This window comes from Oryzias melastigma, linkage group LG1 (assembly GCF_002922805.2).
Source record: "Oryzias melastigma strain HK-1 linkage group LG1, ASM292280v2, whole genome shotgun sequence".
Lineage (NCBI taxonomy): Eukaryota > Metazoa > Chordata > Actinopteri > Beloniformes > Adrianichthyidae > Oryzias > Oryzias melastigma.
Window position 1 is genome coordinate 14,777,448 of NC_050512.1, and position 20,708 is coordinate 14,798,155.

Below are 20,708 nucleotides of genomic sequence, written 5' to 3' on the forward strand. Positions count from 1 at the left end.
ACCAGATAGTTGCATCCCAGTGTAACTAAGTGAGAGTATTAGTTGTCGTCATCGATCTAGTTGAGTAAAAGTATGTTGCAGAAAACTACTCCAAGAAGGACGTTCTTTTTTTTTTTCTAAATATTAAAGTAAATGAGTAAATAGAAATTGTTCCCATTAGAAAATTCTGATGATAATCTTCAACCATTTAATATTGTCTACTTTGCGAAGAATGAAGAAAAAATACTTCATTTCATGTATCTGATCGACTGGTGGGCTGCACGGTGGCGCAGTGGTTAGCGCTCTTGCCTCACAGCGAGAAGGCCCCGGTTCGAATCCCGGCTGGGACCTTTCTGTGTGGAGTTTGCATGTTCTCCCCGTGCATGCGTGGGTTTTCACCGGGGACTCCGGCTTCCTCCCACCGTCCAAAAACATGCTTCATAGGTTAATTGGTGACTCTAAATTGCCCCTAGGTGTGACTGTGAGAGTGAATGGGTGTGTGACTGAGGCCCTGCGACAGACTGGCGACCTGTCCAGGGTGTACCCCGCCTTCGCCCAACAGTTGTCGGGATAGGCTCCAGCACCCCCGCGACCCTGAAAGGGAAGAAGCGGTCAAGAAGATGGATGGATGGATGGATGGATGATCGACTGGTCCAAACAGCTCACCGATTGGGTGACGGTACAAGACAGCGGATTGGCTGATTTATTTATAAGCAAAAGGATTGTAGTTGTGAGACTTTGGTTTTGTCAGTGTAGTTCCATGTGCGTGTTTGTATGGACACATGACACATTTTTATGGATGGACATTTTTTTTCTACAGATATCCAACATATAAGACTACGGTCACATGAACAACTGTAACCACGTGATAAGGAGGCATCCCCAGAAGTCTTCAAGATTTTGTGTTGGCACCTGATTGGTCATGAATGTAGACGGTGACAGTCAGGTGGTTGTCAGGCGCACAGAATGGACCACTTTTCATGGTCACACTGGCTGCCGGGCGGGAATTGGCATTTGATATGGACGGTCGCCATACGGAGACATTTAAGCGTCATCCTGTAAGAGTTGCTGCCTGCTGGTGATCCAGTGGCTGATGTCAACTTTTAGACAAAAATTGTCTGGTCACCGTAAAACTTTACCTTTTTCTTAAAACCTCAGCAGCCACCACGGGGTGTGTAAAACAGCAACTCCCGCCCACCTGCCAATTTACCTGAAAAACTTTCACGTGGTAGCACTTTGGGAAATGTGATGTCGTCTAACAGACACACAAAGTTCTTATTACAAGTACAAAACCTTTTTATTGAAGGCCAATCCTTTTGCAGCAATTTTAGCTTCATTTATTTTTCCTTCTTTTACACATTTTTGGAAGAACCTTTTAACCTTTTTCCCACCTTCATGTCATTATCGATCATTATTGGCTCACGTCTAACCTTAAATCCTCGTAACGCTTTCCCTCAAATATCGTCTTGTTTGCGCTGTGGGGGAGTGCGTGCACACTTTGAAGGAGGTAGCTGGGAGTTTTCTGCTTGTCAGTAATATATTTCCACTGTTTGCATTCCTCGAGGAGTCTGAGCTAAACACAGTAAATTGAGGATGAGTGCCGAACCATTTGTGGCTCTGGAGAATGTTAAAAATTGTGCAAAGTGCTGGTTGTAGCAGATACACTTGACTAACCACGTTTCACCTGCTCCCCTGTTTGCTTGACCCCCTCTGAATAAGAAATGCAATGACCATGTCTGCTTGAGAGGAAAAATAGAGAGAAGATCCCTCTGGTAGAACATGTTCGTCAGTAAATTATCTTTCTGACCAAATGTACTTCATCAAATAAGCCAGATGAATCTCTTGGATCCCCTCTGACTGGAGTGGTGTACATATTTCTGCACGCTCTGACATAACTCAGGCTCTCCCACACTCACGGAAAATGTGAAACCTCTATAAACTTAATCTCCAGGATGTTTTATGTATTCGCTCACAAATCTTCTTCACACTGAAGCTGTAATGGAGAAGCATCAAAGTGTGAGCCTGAAAGAAAAAATCCTTGACAAGAAGCTTGCTGTTTACTGCTTCTATACTTTAGATTTAAATAAAGTTTTTGCTTTTTGTTGCAGCCAGTAACGTGGGCACTCACAGACGCCAGATCTCTGACCTGCTGGATCAGAGCATTCACATCAGCTCCCAGTGTTTCGTCATCACGGCAGACAACCGCTTCATCCTCCTGTGCGGCTTCTGGGACAAGAGCTTCCGGGTCTACTCCACCGACACGGGTACAGGAATCAATCCATAGTCACTGGCTTTTTCTATAGCTTTTAGTTAGTGCTGTGTTTTCTCATGAACCTCCTCTTCTGTGCATAAAAACACGTGGATTTTGTATTATTTCTTTAATCTCCTCGATTTATTTTTTAACAAAGTAACAAAATGCATTGACTAGTGTTTCAACAACTGACCAGAAATGGATGAGAAAAGTTGACCTATTCATTGCCAAATATTATTTTTTAACTAACTATATTATTTGTGTTAATTTAATTAAAAATGATCTAATGCAAATTTCAAACTGGTTGAGCCAATTTTTTGATGGTGCATCAGACTGGTGACCTGTCCAGGATGTATAATACCTTTGCTTAGAAGTAACTGGGATAGGCTCCAGCAGCCCCTGGACCCTTTTTAGTACATAAAATCCTTCATGTGACCTTTTGGATCCTAGAAAAGACATTTTATTTACTGGTAAAATATTTTATTTTTGCACAGATGTGTTTTGGATTTAGATTTAAGTCTATCTCTTAATTTCCAGTGATATTAATGAAACAAGTTTACTTTTAATGGCGTATCCTACTGAGTAATTATACCAAAAAATGTAGTAATTACACAGATGTAGGTATCCTTTTAAAAAACCCATTACATTTTTTATGTAAAAATTGTGTCTTTATCATGTTCTTGTTGAATTTTTTTTATGATTGAGAACATTTATTATTAAGAAAATTAAGCTCAAAATTGTATTTCTGGATTTTTTTTTTAATTCAAATCATTGTGAATCAGGAGGAGGCACAAAAATGCTGTTGGAAAAAGAGCCTATTTATGACGTAGAAAATACAACAGGCGGGCCAAAAGCTTACAACTCTGCTCCGTAATGGGGAGGGGAAGGGGGGCGGGGTTGCTTCACACCAACAGTCTGACACTCAATAATAAAGAAACTACGTCCTTGGGAACAACAGGGGTTTTTGATTTTGACTTCTTTAAAAGACTGCTGGGAACGCTTCTAAAATAAATTAAAACATGATTGGAAATGGGTCTTTTTTTTACATTCTAATCATGCAATTGGAATCTACTACAGAATGTGTTCAATGTTGCATTTTACTCCCTTTTACTATTTGTTTAATAACATTTAATGTGTGTTTGATATGATTTTAATTTTGTTTCAGTCTTAAAATTTTTTAACCAACTGATGAAATTCCTAATTGATAAATTTAGAATGGCTTTAATCAAAGACTATGGGAAAATACGTGCTTTAATTCACTAATACTGGGTTTTAAGTGTTGTAATATGTGAGCAGGAGTCATGAAGTCTGTGTAACCTGTTCTTTAGTGATCATTTCATCATTTCGACACACTTGTTACGATTCAAATCTCATGTGTTGCAAGATTCATGTGTTTCTTTTCCTTTCCGATTCCCTGCAGGAATTCTCTCCCAACTATAAAAAAAAGGAAAAAACTTTTTTTTTTTTAAACGTAGAACACCTTTAGTTTTCTGTCGCACACACATCCGTTTGTGTGTACACACAAACACACACTCACACACACAAAAATGCCATCAGGTCAGGGGTCCTAAATGAAACTGTCTGAAGCTTCATTTTCTGCACCCCGCTCGCCACAGCTCCTCCACCGCCCCCACAGCCCCCCAATTCCCATTTGAAATACTACATGCATCTATTCAACAGACTCCAATTCAATTTCTGCAGGCCAGGCCCTCTCTGTTTTCTCTGGAGGAGGGAGGAAGGGAAGAACAGGAGCACAGAGATGGCTCTATTGTGCTGCTGCCACCAGAGTGTGCAACTGGAACATGAACATGCTTTAATCACGCGCGCTCAACAGTTGCCTCCCGGATCCCCTAATTCCCCCCAGGTTAAAGAACGCAGGGAATTTTTTTTTTCTTTTATCAATTACACAGCGTGATTGGTACACGTTTGTGAAAAAAATCCAGACGTGCCTCATGACCCATACACACGAGTGCAGGTGCGATCAGTGTGCACGCACGTGTTTAATACGAGCTGCATGGTAGCCATTATCTTAGCAGCCACCATTACTTATAGTCACTGTTTATAAAAACGTCAAACATTTCACATCTTTGATGTCTTTGTTCTTGGAGAGAGTGGAGCGCAGCGTCTTCATCGTTTTAGCTTCATTATCCGGCGGACGGACGGGGATTCTGACACCCAGACAGAAAATGTCACAAACTATCCGGCGTTTGACTGCCGAGGTCACACTTTGAGGAGAGTAATGAGTATTGGACAGCTACACCGAGGAGCTGCGCCCCTAAAATCTGACAGCAATTAGCCTCTTTACATATACATAAGGAGCACGCTGAGCACGAACACACACACTGAAGCAAATATTTATTCCTTTCTGAGAGTTCTCAGGAGCCGGGAGCCGGGGATCAATTTGCCAAACGGAGTTGATTGAAATTAGTAAAAAAAAAAAGCTGCTTCTCTTAAAGATCTTTGGAGCTGCTGTGTGAATTCTCTTCTTTTTGTGTTTTGCAGGGAAACTAACTCAGATTGTGTTCGGGCATCGCGACGTGGTGACCTGCCTCGCCCGCTCCGAGTCGTACATCGGAGGAGACTGCTACATCCTGTCGGGCTCCAGAGATGCCACCCTGCTGCTGTGGTACTGGAACGGAAAGCTCTCCAGCATCGGAGAAACGCCGAGCAGTGAGTGCACACGGCGTGGAGGAGGATCCTCCGAGCGCACTCTCTCCACCTGACAGTCGTGACCGAGTGATTTACGACCTCTCTCTGTAAAGTAACCTAGTTTGGTTTGACCAGACCGGGCCTCCTGCATACAGATTGGATTTCTCTGTGCCGTTGCACCACGATAAGCTCCCAATACTCTGCACGTTTGTGCCAGATATATCTGCATCTGGCTGCGTCGGTATTCGATGTGAGTGAAAGTGAGGGCCACTTAGAGGCGCTAAACGTTACGTTGGGGGTCGCCGGCCGGCACATGAAAGTTCACCACAATCCAAGGGGCCACAAGGTCACGCTGGTCGATAAAAGTGAAAAATGCCGTGGGCCTCTCCCTTGCGTTACCATAAAATATGGCATTAGCCGCGATCAAAGCATCGAGCACACATTACTCAGAGCTCGGCCTCCTCGGTGCTAATTTGGATGTTTTAGATTGAGGTACGTGTCATTAAGTGATCCATTACACATGGGATCGAATTTATGACAAACTGCAATGTAGTTAATAAGCCACCTGAAAGAATAGAGACCAGATGAGCAAACTGAACTCAGACTTAAGGAGAATTTGGATTTATTTAGAAAACAAAAACAAAGTAAAAAAACTGAAGTGATTCAAACAAAGTAAAATTAAATTAAAAAATATTTAGATTGAAGTTATTTTATTCATTTCAATGTAAATATTTTCTAAACAAATGTCAGTCAGACGTGACAGCTGTTGCCCTGATGAAGATGCAGCATCCTACCAATAGCACAGGAGGCTTCAGCAAATATGAAACCCACTTTTAAATTCAAGTTCCAAACACTCAGTCTGCACACGCACACACTTCAGACAGAGCTCTCACAAAATCCTCTTGCACTTCCTCATCTCTTCACATTTCCACGCTCCTTGTCAGCTTCACACAATCGGAATTGCTGATATTTGCATGAATGCAACACTATTGGATTTTACAAGACATTGCTGCCATCTGCTGGCAGACACTTTTTATGTGGCTTAAATTCTGTCCCCTTACTGGACTTCTGTTCTGTTGCAACAAGCAAGAACAAAATAACCGTTTTGGGTTAAACCTCCTCCTCTGAGGTCCCGTTTTTGAGCCGACCGTGGACTTGATCCTCTGAGATTTTTTTTGAACACAAACATTTTTCTTTTTTTTTTTGTCCGAATGTAAGCCCAAAAATGACTGTTGTGCAGCAGAACTTTTAAGAACCAAATATTGATTCTTCTTGATCAAACAATCCATATTTGCCAAAAAAAAAATAGTCAGGATTTTTTATTTTGTCCTTTTAAAGTTTGTAAAAAAAATTAAATCATAAATGCAAAAACCTTCACTTTTCTGTCCTGTGGATAACTCCGTTCTTATGTTTCTATCTTTTTTTCTTTCTTATATGATGAACATAATAATTACGCCAGAATATAAAAAAACAGCCTTGTTGGGCATAAAAGTAAATTATTAAAAAGTAAATTGTGCAGAAATGCAGATTCTAAGTAATTTAACCAGGTAAGGAGCTAAAACAGATATGCTGCCATGTTCTGTATAGCTTCTGATAGTTGGACGGCTACATTTATAGATGGAAAAACAGAATTATACTCAATATTATGACATAATTTAGGTATAAATGTTCTCTGCAGGTTAAACATTTTTATTTGTGACAAACGGAAAACCTTGGGATGTAAAAAGCTGATATTTTCTTGCACATGTGCACTTCATCCCATCCTCGTGGAGCCTTTATTGTCTTCATGTTTAAGAAGAGTTCAGTGAACAGTATGGGTCGCTAAATCTAATTAGAGTTTACTGTAGCCTTTATTAGTGAACCTGGATCCGGTTTTATGTTGCATAATTCAATTAAAGACAGTAATGATCGAAACTTTTTAAGCTAGTACAGTAAATCACCAAAAACTCTGGTTTCACTGCCAGGAATTTGAAAACAAACCCACTTTAAATTGGCTGCCGCAGTCATGATAACTACTTTTTTGCAGTCGTCCAAGTCAAACGAACACGTCTACTGTTAAAGGTTTCGCAGTAATGATGCTGAAAACAAGCCACATGTTTGTGCACGAGCATGTTTATGTGTGTGTTGGCTCTCACAGAGGACAAGACTGAGGAAAAACAGCGGTTTTTATGTTTGCGGCTCGCCCCGACAGCTCCAACCCAAATAAAATCACACTCATTTCACGACTTGGACAGTAAGTTAATCCCGTTCCCTCCAGCTTTCTGCTCGTCTGGCTCTCCATCGCACAAACATCTGGATCCAGTGAGGCCGTCATCGTTGACAGGGAAAGAAGCTCGTGGCGACAACTTCTAAAAAAAAGTTCACTTAAACTTTAAATGAGAGTTTACTAAAAACTGAGCTTCAATCACTCCAACTTTTTTCTTTTTTAACTCTTTGTAAAAACATTTCCATTGCAGTCATTTCCGCTGAATCACTTTCATTCAATCCCTGTAGAGGAGCTTTGCTTCTTTGGCTCCCTCTAGTGGCCAAAGGAGGTTTAGCAGAGATTGTGTGCAGGATTAACGTGTGTGTTTTCCGCAGCATTTACCACGCCGAGAGCCATCCTGACGGGCCACGACTGCGAGGTGACGTGTGCCAGCGTCTGTGCAGAGTTGGGGCTGGTCATCAGTGGCTGCAAAGGTGAGACGCCAACCAAACTAGCATAAACATTCAAATGATAAAAAAACAAAAAAGGCTTTTACTGTAAATCAAATCATAATTTCTTGACAGAAATATGTTTTGGATATCACTAAGCTTTTAGTTTAGGATATGGTTGCATGTGACTCAATCTGCTGTCACAAATATTGTATATTTTAATTCGTCGTGAAATAATTCAGACTAAGGGTCACAAAATAACTGCTGTTTGATCACACTGAATAAACTATAATTTCCTTTTAGACCACAAAATGTTTAAAAGTTTACTATTTGTGGACATTCTGTATGTGTTTTTGTGTGTCAACACATGCTTGCAACTTTTTCTCCTTTAAATAATTTTTAAAATGTATGTGTTTTATTGACTTATTTTTAACAAGGAGGTCATTAAAATGATCAAATTAGTTTTTTCTGTTAAATATACTTTGCGTTCAAATTATTCTTTAGAGTTTTGTCACTTTTGCTCATTTTTTTCTTACTATTTTCTTACTTTTTCCTTACTGTTTTAACCCCTTGATGCCTGGATTTCTTTCCAACTATGTAGAAATAAAAATGTATGAATGTTTTTGCTTACATTTCGGAGCAGAAGCGTTTGATGAATCCAAACATTTTCTCTTTGACTGCTTAACAATGAATGAACAAAGCGAGCCCTCACATGTGTTTTCTGTCTTTTTAGAGGGTCCTTGTCTGATCCATTCCATGAATGGGGACCTGCTGCGGACCCTGGAGGGGCCGGACAGCTGCCTGCAGCCCCGACTCATCCAGTCCTCCAGCGAGGGTCACTGCGTGGTTTACTACGAGAAGGGACACTTTTGTTTGTTTAGCGTCAACGGCAAACTGCTGGGACACATGGAGGTGGAGGACAGCATCAAGGTGAGGAAACGTCCGTTTCTGCTCTAATATATAAACAAAGGGAGAGCGCGCTCTCGCTCGCACATGTACGTCTGCACCACATCTGTGCCGAGAGCCCTCGCGCTGATTAAAGGCTCGTTTGAGAGCGAGGGTGAAGGTCAGCGCGCCTCGGGACAAACCGAGGCCTCCACGTCTTTTCTTTCGGTTTGCCCACATCCACCAGAGGAAATGCGGCTTTTGATCCGCGGCGCTGTTGTCAGGTCGGATTGCAGCGATGGTGGAGAACATTCCACAGGAGTGGTCAGTCCTGGACGCCGGCGTCATTAACTACCCTCCAGCGCAAAGTCGGCCCATTCCCCCTCGCTGCCCACATTTCCTCCCTGGTGGCCAAAGCGACATAAGATAGCCGCTACCGCCTTTGCTTTCAGGCCCTTTGTTTCCGCCTGAGCTTGGGAAAAGTTAGCCAGCTCTGACAGACCGCCGCATGCCTGTTTACCATTAAAAACCTCTTTTCCCGCGCTCCTGACCCTCCCAGTAAATGCACATGAACTCTGTAGAAGCAGTGAGTCTTTAGTTTGGGGTTATGCTTCTAAAATACACCAGCTGTGTTTCTAAGATTCGCTCTGCAACTTCCTCTGGAGTTTCCTTCGATTATGGAGCTCGGAAAACCGTTCTGGCTGGACTCATCAACTCAGTCTCCATTGGCTCCGCCCTCCTGGTCCAGCCGCGTCAAAGCTCTCCTTCCTTGAATCCATCTTGTTAGCTTTCGGAGCGTTGGCGCAGCACGACTCCAGGATCAATAAGTGTTTGTCCTGGCCTGCAGAAAGGGAGTAAAAATATATGCAGTGTGACTTTATGGGGGTCCAGAGTCAGAGGTTAGATGACGGGCTGGCAGCGGGCACGGCGGCCATGCTGAACGGATTACAGTCTTTCAAGTCTCACAGTGCAGCTGTTTTTTCCACCGCCTATGGCAGTGTAACAGGGGTATTAACAGCACCATAAATTAAACCTCTTACCTCCGCCAGCCCCCCAAATCCACCCTCTGTTCCCTGAAAGAAGTAGAAAATATGGGCCTTAGGAGCGCATGTGTTTCTGCTGGACTCATTTCTGCCGTCATCTGAGCCCAGGCGGCCATCTTGGCCCCTACAGAGCGGCGCGGCCTTTTCGTCCGACCGCCCAGCGGCTGAACATTGATTTATAATGTCTGTCTGCAGCCTCCTACCTGGCCGGGCTGACAGGTCTGCCAGCGCTGCGGCCTCCTGCTGCGATCTAGTCAGGTCACGGACTCGGTTGGAGCGCTCACCAGCACATTAAACACTGCTACAATTCTCTGCTCATCTTTCAGCTTTCGAACGCTGACGGAGAGATGAAGATTTCCTTTGATCGTCGTTGGTGTAAACAACTGTTTTCTTTTTTGATTTACTTTTCTCCTTTGCACATTTCTGTCCAGAGAGCTAGAAAGAGGGTTCAGTCCAAACTCCAAACATACTAATCTAAAATGTGTACTAGTGCTGGGCGATAGGTGATAGAAAAGTGTTTATAGTGCCTTTTCTTTTCTATTGTTTTTATTAATTTTTATTGCTGAACGTCTGTGCAAAAATGTGTTTTCCTACTAAGAAGATTTTAACTTTTGTGTACTTAAATTTTTTTTTTTTCATTTGTGACGATTCAGTTACATGTTAAATGATCAAATAAAGTCAGAGAAAAGTCTGTTTTTTTCAGAGAATAACTGAAAATATACTTTATTAAAATAAATAAATCATGATATATGTCGTTATTGTGATATACAATAATTTATAATATTTTTTTATCGCCCAGCACCAACGCGTACATATTGTTACTGTTGTTACAAACTTTCTTGACTCAACATACAGGGATTTCAGCCTTTTTAAACTCCCAGAATGCATCATAAAACCTGTCTTGAAAACAAAACTTAAATGAATCAACAAAATCTTCCATAAATAATTTAAAAGCAGACTGATGTTCCAACCCTAAAAAGGTCAGATGTATTTGTAGTTCACCACTTATGGGTGAACCATTGATTGTAGATGAGAACTGGACAGAGCAACTGTGACATCACCCATAGAATAATGGTTTACCTTCTGTTCAAACCAAATGAAGTCGGTTTAGTTGCCATGTTGGAACCAGATGTCCTCAGCAAGCTGTGATTGGTACGTGTCGGTCTGAGTCTACGTTTCTATGGCAACCACTCTAGCAGTAATGAGAATGCTAGAAGGCCCACTGAAAGCGGGATCAGGAGAATCAAACGCTTCAAATGTTTAACATGAGGTCGCCTACTTTTGCTGAGGCATCTGATTGGCCAGTTTATAACTTGATTAACTTGTGCTACAGAAAAGAAAAAAACCTTTCGTAGCGATTTATTTTATTAGCAGAAGTCTTTGACGTTTCAGCTTTTTGAGAGTACTTCCTGTTAAGAATGTGAGGAGGGAGGGGTCACTCAGTCCAGTTCTCACATACAGTCAATGGAGTAGACACCAGAGTTAGGGAAAAATAAAAAAAATGTAAGGATTATCAATATATTTTTTTCCAGTTTGCTGGACCACATCCTCCACGTCTCCTGGAGCACCTGCAGGCCTCTCCTCTGTGAGCTTTAAAAACGCTTCAGAGGAAGAACTTTTGTCATAATCTGTGTTCCTGAAAAGGACTTGTCCCTGCTTGAACTTTTAACACCAGCCTGATTAAACTCACATGATTTCTGAATCGTCTCCTGCAGCAAGGAAAGACATCTGACTGAGTCGTCATAAAAGCCCGAACGACAAAGGCTTTCAGCGTAATTTGCCGCTTTTAGAGCGTCCATTTTGCCTCGTCATTTCATCAGCTCGGGCCGCTCGCTGATTGATGCTCCCGACTGTTTCGGTCTCGGCTTGCAGTGTGAGCTGAGCCCCTAATAGACTCCAAGTCGTGACTTGATTTGTGGATATCTGATTCCTGAGGGGGCCGTTCAGCTCCTGCAGTTTGAAGGAAAAGCAGATGAGACGAGTAAATCTCAGCACTTCGCGGTGGGGAGCCGTCTTTGTTGAGGAGCCGGGTCTGTACGGATTGTGGGATATTTTGTCTGATCGGGAAACTTTGAAGTGAGGGCTTCGCTTTAATGAAAGACATAAATTAGACCCATCATCAGGGCTGTAACTGCATGTGAGGGAAAACTTTGATGCCCTATTTCCTGATTTCCCTTTTTTTGAAGTACGTTTTTGTAAAATTTGAACGGATTAATGGACATTTAAGCGTGCTCTTGTCTCCTGCAGGCTATGCTTCTCAGTCGGGATGGCCAGTATTTGCTGACCGGAGGGGACGGAGGCGTGGTTTGTGTCTGGCAGGTCCACAACCTGAAGCAGCTCTTCAGCTACCCGGGCTGTGACGCAGGCGTGCGCTCCATGGCCATGTCACACGACCAAAGGTAACGCTTGTGTCTGATATCCTTCACTACTCACTACATATAGTCCACTATATAGGGGGTGTCCGAATCTACAAATTCAAAATCTAGTGCCCTTGAAATTTTGCAGCAGTCTCTGTGAAAATAGATGAACATAGATCACAATGCATTCAATTCAATTCTGTTTTATTTATATAGCCCAATATCACGATGCAATCGTCTCATTGCATGTTTCTTTTCATGTGAAGAAATATTTTTAATTAATCTTTTATAAGGCATCATTGTTTTAAACTTCAGAACACAGTGAAATGAATAAATAGTCTTTCTAAAATGTTCTTATTTATTAGTGTTTTACTTCAGGAAAGCTGTGATTTATTTTTGCCGTTTGAAGAAAAAAAACCATGAGTGTTGTGTCAGAATTGCTTTTAACATCCACAGCACTATATAGTCCCACACTATATAGTTTTTTAGTAGTTGGGGAGTGAATTCGGACACATCCACCATTGAAATCTTGAAAACTCTCAAAGGTGTGCGGGATCTGTTCTTAAATATTATTTAAAAGAAAGAAAAACATATCAATGTTGGGTCTTGTGGTTTCTCGCTCAGTTAATCTGGCCCTCCGTAGTCCTTTGGGTTCATAATTTGTCAAAGTTAGTGAGTGGAAAGTGACTTTAAATGTGATTTTCTATTTTCAGGCATCTAACATATATATATGTCTTTATTTAATCTTTTTGTCACTTAATTGTGTCAATTAATTAGCTTTTGTTTGGAAATCTTATTTGAATACTTTTTTTTGGCTACAGTTGTGTAAAATTACAATTTCAATAAAGATGGCCTAAATAAACTGGCTGTTTTTTCCTAAATAGAATTGTCTATCCACTTAACCTAGTATGTTAACTTCAAATACAAAGAAACATTAAGGAAAAAAACAAAACAAACTTGCTGTATGTAAAAAAAAAACCCTTAATTTTTGAATGACTTATTAAGTTTATATCCTAAATTTTGAAAATATGAATACAATTGTATCTTAAAATAGGACCAAGTGAATACAAAACATTTTATTGAATGAAAAGTTGCAAAAACTGTTTTCCAAAAATCAAAATCCTGTTTCTTAAAAACAATATGCGCAGCTTTTGAATTTAAAAATGAAGACTGAGGAATTTACCTTTTTTTCTCTCAGGTTACACATTTTCTACTATAGTTCTCCTATGTACAGTGTTTCTAAAAATAAAATGAAGACGTGCATGGGGCCAAATTTGATGGGTTTTTTTTATACATCTGTTTTGTAAATATGTAGATACAGGATCATTTGATCAGAAATGTACCCTCCTCGTCCTGCAGGTGCATCATAACAGGCATGGCGTCTGGAAGCATCGTCCTCTTCTACAACGACTTCAACAGGTGGCATCACGAGTACCAGACCCGGTACTGAGGCCCGACCCACGGCACAGACGGAGAAACGAAGGCGTTTGAAGCGTGGCCTCTCATCCATGGCGCTCCTCTGTCGAGAGCCTGAACTCCTGAATGTATCTCCACACGAGGAGAAACAAAGATCTGTCCTGTTGTAGTACAAGAAACTATTTTTAAACAACACTGCTATATTTTGTAGATCAGATAGAAACGTTTCATATAAATCTTTAGGTGGAGGTTCCAAACAGATCTATTTTTAGCTGCAAGTCTATTTTCATCTCCTCCAAAACAGAAATGAGGGATGTGTGTGGAGAGTTATAATCCAAACATTTGAAATCTTCTGTCTTCTTTGGGTGAGTGATCTTTTTCTGTTGGTGTGTTTTATGGGGAATAAATATTAAACTATCATTCACATCTTTTTTTCTTGTTTTGGCACAGTAGGTAGACATTTATTGTTTGAAGATAAACAACTTAAGAGGGAAAATACATTTATATAAATATCTATAAATATATGAAGCTCAAATGTAGTCCTCCATATTTAATGTCTAATCTGTGTTTCCTTGCGTGGCTCATTTTCAGTATGTTAACACTTCATTGAGGATCAAATCTGTTAAATTGAAGGAGTCATCCTGGATTTTTTTATTACAAGATCTTAGGAAACCCAAAGTGATATAGGAGGCCTTTGTTTTTTTGTTTTTTGTGGTCATCACAGCTGTCAGATTTAAGAAATAAATTCCCCTGCAATGTGTTCCAGCACCAAATACTACATATTTTGATGGTCAGGAAACATTCCAGTCTCGAAAGTTGGATTTCCACTTGTATGGGAAATGCTTTTATCAACTATAACTTTTTTTCTTTTTGAATCATTTTGGAGTGTTTTGTTTGCTGATTTCTGAAAATTAAAATAAAAAAAGAAGCATTTTATAACTTGAAATGTAAGAGGTGAGTTTTTACTGTGGTAATCCTGCACCTACACAGCACCCTCTAGTGGTCAGACAGAAACATCACAGATTGCTGTTGTCTTTATTGCATTTTTCTCTTAACCGACCGAAAGTAGGAGACAATAACGCAAAACATCACTGCAGTTTTTGACATTTGCAACCTTCTGTGACAAAGCTCCTAAACAGAAAAAACTAAAGAAGTAAAAGTGATTCTTTTAGCTCCTTACATTTGGGTAAGTCAAATAATATCTTCCTATAATCATTGTTTTTTAGCCAAGCTGTAAGTAAATGTCATGGTGAAAGTGATCAGTGCAGAGTGTTTTCTCCTGCTGACCTCAGAAAAAGCTTCTTGCTGCAGTGCGGGCATTTCTGTGCTTTAGTTGAAGTTTTTGAAAGAGCAAAGCTGCAGGTTGGATCGGAATCTACAGTGTTACAGAAGGGACGGCTCAATCCCACAGAAACACTCAAATACAGTGTTGCAGAGTGCATGTCATATCAATTAAAAATAAAATATCGATTTTTGAATGAATTTAACTGACAGTCTGAAAGCCCTCAATCATGTCCAGCAAAAAATATTCACCGATCAAGTTAGACTAACACTCAAGAAGGAAATTCACCTTTAAAAAAAGGTTCAGAACAAAATTTGTCAGTATTAGAGCCAATCAGGACAGGAAAAAATGGCTATTTTTAAATTAATTTACAATTAACACTTAAATAAGCTCCGCCTCTCATGAAAACTAGTTATTTTTTAGCAAAAGTCAAAAAAGTAAACCTGTGGCTGCTAATGTGCTGATATTTTTACACGAAAATACTTCTGGTTGCTGCTCATCACATGTTTGATCGAGTTCTGACTTGAAAAAAAGCAATAAGCACCGTGAGGGTTTGTTTGAGCTGAATAATTTAACAAAAAAAAAAAGGCAAACTGCCAGGACTCAGAAGAAAGCACATCAGTGTAACATTAAAAGACAAATCATTTCAAAAAGCTCATTTTGTTCACTCAGAATAAATAAAAACAGCCTCCTCCTCTCCTGTGGACACACTGGCTCAGTTTACTCCCACTGTGGTGGTTTAGTTTTCCAGTCTCGTGAGGAAAACACCGTCAGACTTCTTCCAGATATTTGTCGCCCAGCAGGGGGTCAGGGGAAGGAGGGTCAGCGGGAGGAGTTGAAGGAGGAGAGGGGAACAGAGTCGGGTGGATGGAGGAGGGCGAGGGGGGCTCCTCCTTGTTTGGGGAAGAGAGTGGGAAGAAAAGTGTGGGCTGGACGGGGGAGACGGGGGAGGGGGACGCCACGCAAACGGGCTCAATTGGAGACGGGGACTCCGAAGGGGAAGCGGGAGCTGCTGGGGCGGGTGAGATGTTGAGGGGAGGGCAGATGGGCGGTTTGCAGGTGAAGGTCGTGGGGTCATCAGGAGTCGTCGTCTCGGCTGGAGATTTGAGAACTTCAGCACACGGCGCCGGTTGATCCGACACGGGAACATCAGGCGAGACTTCGTCTGGAGAACTCTGAGCTTCTGAACTGCGGGCGTTGAGGTGAAGAGTCTCCTTATCTAGAGCCGTGTTCTGAAGGAAACATAAATACGATTTAAGTGTTAGACATCAAAAGCACCAAGATACTGTTTCTGTCTGAGGCACTTTTACAGAGTTTTGTAAGCAGAAGGATGAAAGAAGCGGATTAAAACACACAAGAGGTTTATGTTGTACTTTCTGACTGTTTTTAACATGTTTTTGTGGCATTTTTCTGATGATGGAGGGATGACGGGAATTGAGCACAGGCTTACTCTGTACCAACAGTCCCCCCTACAACTCAGAGGTAAATTTCTGAAGAACTACTGCAGAAACTACATCCTAAACATCATTTTAATTTTGGCAAAAAAAAAACAATCATAGTTAAAAGACCACCTGGAACGCTTTTACAATATATAATAGATGGGACTAGGGCTGCAGGATACTAGAAACATTTGCAATGTTCAATTTTAGTGATCAATATTGCAATGACAACAACAAATAACAACTAATACATCATTTCCTATTTACTGCATCAGTTTTTTATTTAACTTAAATTATACTCTAGATGACCCACGTCTACAATAGAGGCGAGTATCTAACATAAAAAGAGCTTCATCCGATTAGTCAAATGCCCAAAAGGCCTCTATCTAATTCTTAAATACATCAAGCTGCCATCAGATTGTTTTTGCATGTGTAAACATTTAAGCTAACCATTTATTGAAATTGAAGCTGGCTTTTTGATACGTGGTGTATTGTACATGCTGATATTGCAATGTGTTGTGGAGGCCAAATTGGGACTTAGAGTAAACGATCCTGCCCTAAATTCTAAGTACAAAAGTGGAACTTCAAAAAGAAGAAATTCCAAACTGTTTTAAAGTTCACAAAAATTATTATAAAGACAAAACCGAGCCAGATTTGAGATATTTAAAAAAAATATCTAAGAAAAGATTTTCTAAAAACTGATTTTAATCTGATCTTAGTGAGGTTTTTTTCTACTTTGATGTAAACCAGAGCAAAATTTTCACTGGAATTTAGAGGAAAACATTTTTTCCTCTAAATACAACAACCCCTAAAATAAAGAGCTGAAGTCAAATTTAAAAATAAAAGGGAAATGTGAAATATGCAGACAAAAAGGAGGAAAGAAGCTGGAACAACATCCTTCTACATGAAAACTAGGAGTTCACTGACCGGAGCGAGAATGAATTTAAAAAATGCAGCATGACGACTAATACAATTGAGAGGGTTTGTTAAGAGTATGTTTTTTTTTTTTTTTTTCCTTTTCAACTTAATTGGTAAAAAAAAAAAACAATTCAGAGCAAAGTCTGTTATTCAAGAAGCACTTATTCCATTTCAATGACAACTCGAAAACCCACATTTATTGGGATCAGGAATGCTAGTTCTGGTTATCGCCCCTGTTTTTGGCTGATAGATCCTCCTGATGAATCTGGAAAATCTGCTCCTCTACTTTTGATTTGAAATGTTTCTTTTTTTTAACTGCATATCATGCAAATCCATAGATGTTATGGTTGTAAACAAGTATTTTTTTCTGTTATCTAAGAGTTTATCCACTAATCAAGCAATTTTAAAATTCTTCTAGAAAGTTTAAATCATTTTTCAAAACTGTAACTAGCTGAAAAGTAAAGCAGAATACTTGTTTCTTTTAAGGAATCTGTTTCACCTCCACTTCCAGCTTCTGTCTTTCCTCAAGGTGGTGCCAAAGCATCAAAGTAACCACCAGTTTGCTTATGTCTCCTAAAAATACAAACTGCAGCAAATTTATTTATTAGAAACGATTGAATGCAGTAAGGAGGGAAACGTCTGAAATTAAGCTTTTTATGTGAAGACATAAATAGAACAGCTGAAAGAAGAAGAATACTGTCACACTCTGCCACGGTTAGCAAGGGAAACGACAAACTGGAGGAAGAACGGGATCTGAGAATGTCACAGGAAGGAAGGGAACAGAAGGTCGGGGAGTAGAGGAAGGGCGATGGCTGCAGAGGAAGACCGGAGTTAGGAAGAGGAAGTGGACGGGGAGGGGGGAGGTTGATGCTTGGAGGAAAAGGAGGGGGAGTGTGTTTGCACCAGGCTTTATGCTCCAGGCATCCCTTGTGGTCCTGGGTCAGGTATGTGAGAAAGGGGATGTGAGGAAGAAGAGGAGGCTACGACCCACATTTACACCTCAAACTGTCAAATTAGATCCATGCTATTGTGAAGAGAAGCTGCAAACCACCAAATGAAGAGAAAAAAAAGGGGTCGTCCCCTCCCTTTTACACTAGACAGACCCGAGCGTGACCCCGACGAGATGCAGGGAAGGAACGAGGAGATTTCTTCACTGTACCATGTGCAAAATCCAGTCGGACGTGTCTGCAGCAGCATACGTTCTACAGTCCTCTACGGTGATGCCAAAGAGGGCAGAAGTGCTACAGTTAATCCAGAAGAACACAGAACTGACATGAAATACAGGAGATGAGGCCGAGCGTTGCCTATCTGGGTCAAACATTTCCTCTCCTGGCAGCTCTTCTGATTAAAGCCATGTTAGGACGTCCACACAGTCGGATGCAAATCTGAGCCGGTGCGGTCTCTGTGCTTACCACGATGACAGACACTCCAGCGGTGGCACAGCTGGGCTTTGGCGCAGTGTTGAAGTGAGTCTTCAGTTTCCCCGTCACCTCCATCTTCATGTTGTTCTCTGTGACTGCGTCCTCCTGCGAGGAGGAGTTTGGATAGATGTTACGCTACAGAAGTCTCACCGCAGACCTGCAGAGGCGGCGGCGGAGTACCGTGACCCATGGATGTGAGAGGACGTCTTGAGCCGTGTGCCGAGCCTCCACCTTGGTCTGCAGCATCCCTTTGATCAGGTTCTGCAGGGGGACACAGAAGTGATTAGAACATTGTTCACTCTAGAGCACTATCGTTGGGTGATTTTAACCTGAGCAAAACTAGTTATATGATGTTCAATATGTTGCATTTTGCAGTCTTACACTTCCCAGGACCAAAAGCCAAGTCTCCAGTATCATTATTATTTTATTTTATTTTTTTTTAGGAATTGTTTTCCTAATTTTTCAGTCATTTTCAGTCATGTTTTTAGGATGTTTCTATGTTTTTATTTTCCATTTTGTTACAAAAACCAAAGTTTAAAATCAAACAAAACTACTCTAATTTTATCAAATACTTTTTATTAGACTTTATTGGGTCAAAACATTTTATAGCAAAAGTGTTCTAGGGTTAAAAAAGTTGAGTTTCTTTCCTACATATTAAATCACACTTTGGCAGAAGTTAATATTTATTAGAAATGTATATCGTTTTAGTAAAACTGCTTTTTAGTTCCAAATAAATCTTTGCATATGTTTGATCATACTTTGGCTACATTAAAACTCGTCAAAGTTGTTTATTTTACTGACAAAAGAGTAACCAGAGTTCACTTTTCTGTAAGAAAGCAGCCTGTTCAGTCAAAGGAAGACGTTTATTCATCTCGGTTCATCTGCTTAATGCTGACAGAACAGCAGGTTCTGTGCAAGTGAGTTTACATGCAGCAGTTTGGGGCAAGGATGCATTTATCCATCTGTAAGGTTGAACTGAAGTCCAAATCACAAATAAATAAATAAATAAATAACTTAAAGCAAAAACCTAAAAAAGATTACAACAATTAAAAATTAAATAAATGAACATTTATATTTTAGAAATCTAAATTCCAGAAGCCAAAACGTAATAATAATAAATGCATAGGAAACTTTTAGAGAGACAAAGTAATTTCCAGAAATCAAATTAAAATGTTTAAAAGTGAAACAAAATAAGAAACTTGAAAAGGTACGAAGAAAGCAGAACGATGTTTTGCCTGAACTGAGGTAAGCAGCTGATTGAACAACAACCAAACGTGTGCAGTGGTTGTAAGCAGAACCTTAGAAGACTTTCAATCCCATCAGTGACGTCCCATAGTACCTTTTCCAGTTCCTTATTTTGCTTCAAATTTTTCATTTCATTCAAACATTTCATTTTGATTTCTGCAAATTAAAAGCATTTGTTTTTCATTTTTGGTTAATTTTTTTGGCATCGTCTTGCTTTTTGGAATTACACTTTGATTTCAGATTTTTTTTTTCTAAAATGTTGTATTTCTAGTTTTTTTCTAGTTGGTATTGTGGTCTTCAAGATGTTTTTGAGTTGATAGGATTTGTACTTCAGGGCCACCGTACATCTGTCTGCTCAAACAGTGAATGTGAACTATCAAGATGTTGAGTCTTGGTTTAATGTGGCTTAACCGAGTCTTTACAGCATCACAAGTCACCACCGGTACATGACACAGCTGCAAAAACACAATAAGGGTCTTCTCATCCCACTCGGCTGTGTGAAGTGATCAACAGCAGAAGTGGTTTCATTAGCAGACTGGCTAAAATAGGCCGGAGCAGATGAACAACAGCGTACGAACACCAGTTCTAAACTTTCTGCAGCCACTTCTTTCCATCAGCATGATTAGAATCAGAGCGATTTGGATCAAAAGACAGTTCAAAGGTCTCAGACCTTTGCAGAGAGGGAGACGTTGTCCCAGTAAGGACTCGGAAAGTCAAGCTGGCCGAGAAGGATCTGGTCAAACAGCTCCTCTTGTCGGTTATTCTCACTAAATCAAGGAAGAAACAAAGCAAAAAAATTATTCAGGGCGCACACAAATTGAAAGAAGCTGCTATGGAAACAAGCATTCATATCAAGGGTTAATTATTAGTTCATTTTTTCCCAGCAATAAAAGTTGAATGATTTTGTCATGGCTTGGTTGTAATGTCGCCATCACTGATACTGTGAGCTCCTAACAGGATTACATGAGACATCTGAGGTGTGAAGACTTTGGTCAAACATGTGAAGTCAGTTTATGGCTTTAAAGATTTAAACACTCCCTAAAATATAATTATATATATTATATAAATACCATTTTATCATGTTAAGTGTTTGCATATTTGTTCATAACCATTTACAGATATATGTATATGCATATATCAAATACACAAGTTTCTATAAGTATGTTAGAAATGTTATTTTCAATAATTA

At 40.2% G+C, this 20,708-nt stretch overlaps 2 protein-coding genes across 3 annotated transcripts in view; one reads left to right on the plus strand and one right to left on the minus strand.

Annotated features, from left to right (window-relative positions):
* lrba (LPS responsive beige-like anchor protein) overlaps positions 1–14,160 on the plus strand; it is a 176,747-nt gene extending 162,587 nt beyond the window's left edge. For both annotated transcript variants that reach the window (XM_024259407.1, XM_024259408.2), the window contains exons 51-56: positions 2,088–2,243; positions 4,733–4,900; positions 7,460–7,558; positions 8,247–8,443; positions 11,689–11,840; positions 13,158–14,160. In XM_024259407.1, coding sequence (XP_024115175.1) covers positions 2,088–2,243; positions 4,733–4,900; positions 7,460–7,558; positions 8,247–8,443; positions 11,689–11,840; positions 13,158–13,248 — 863 coding nt within the window. In that variant the 3' untranslated portion in view covers positions 13,249–14,160. The remainder of the gene's footprint in view (positions 1–2,087; positions 2,244–4,732; positions 4,901–7,459; positions 7,559–8,246; positions 8,444–11,688; positions 11,841–13,157) is intronic.
* Positions 14,161–14,233: 73 nt separating this feature from the next.
* dclk2a (doublecortin-like kinase 2a) overlaps positions 14,234–20,708 on the minus strand; it is a gene marked incomplete in the record, with an annotated part of 27,637 nt that continues 21,162 nt past the window's right edge. Inside the window, 5 exon segments of the mRNA XM_024259409.2 lie at positions 14,234–15,728; positions 17,353–17,439; positions 18,266–18,379; positions 18,455–18,535; positions 20,190–20,286. Coding sequence (XP_024115177.1) covers positions 15,267–15,728; positions 17,353–17,439; positions 18,266–18,379; positions 18,455–18,535; positions 20,190–20,286 — 841 coding nt within the window.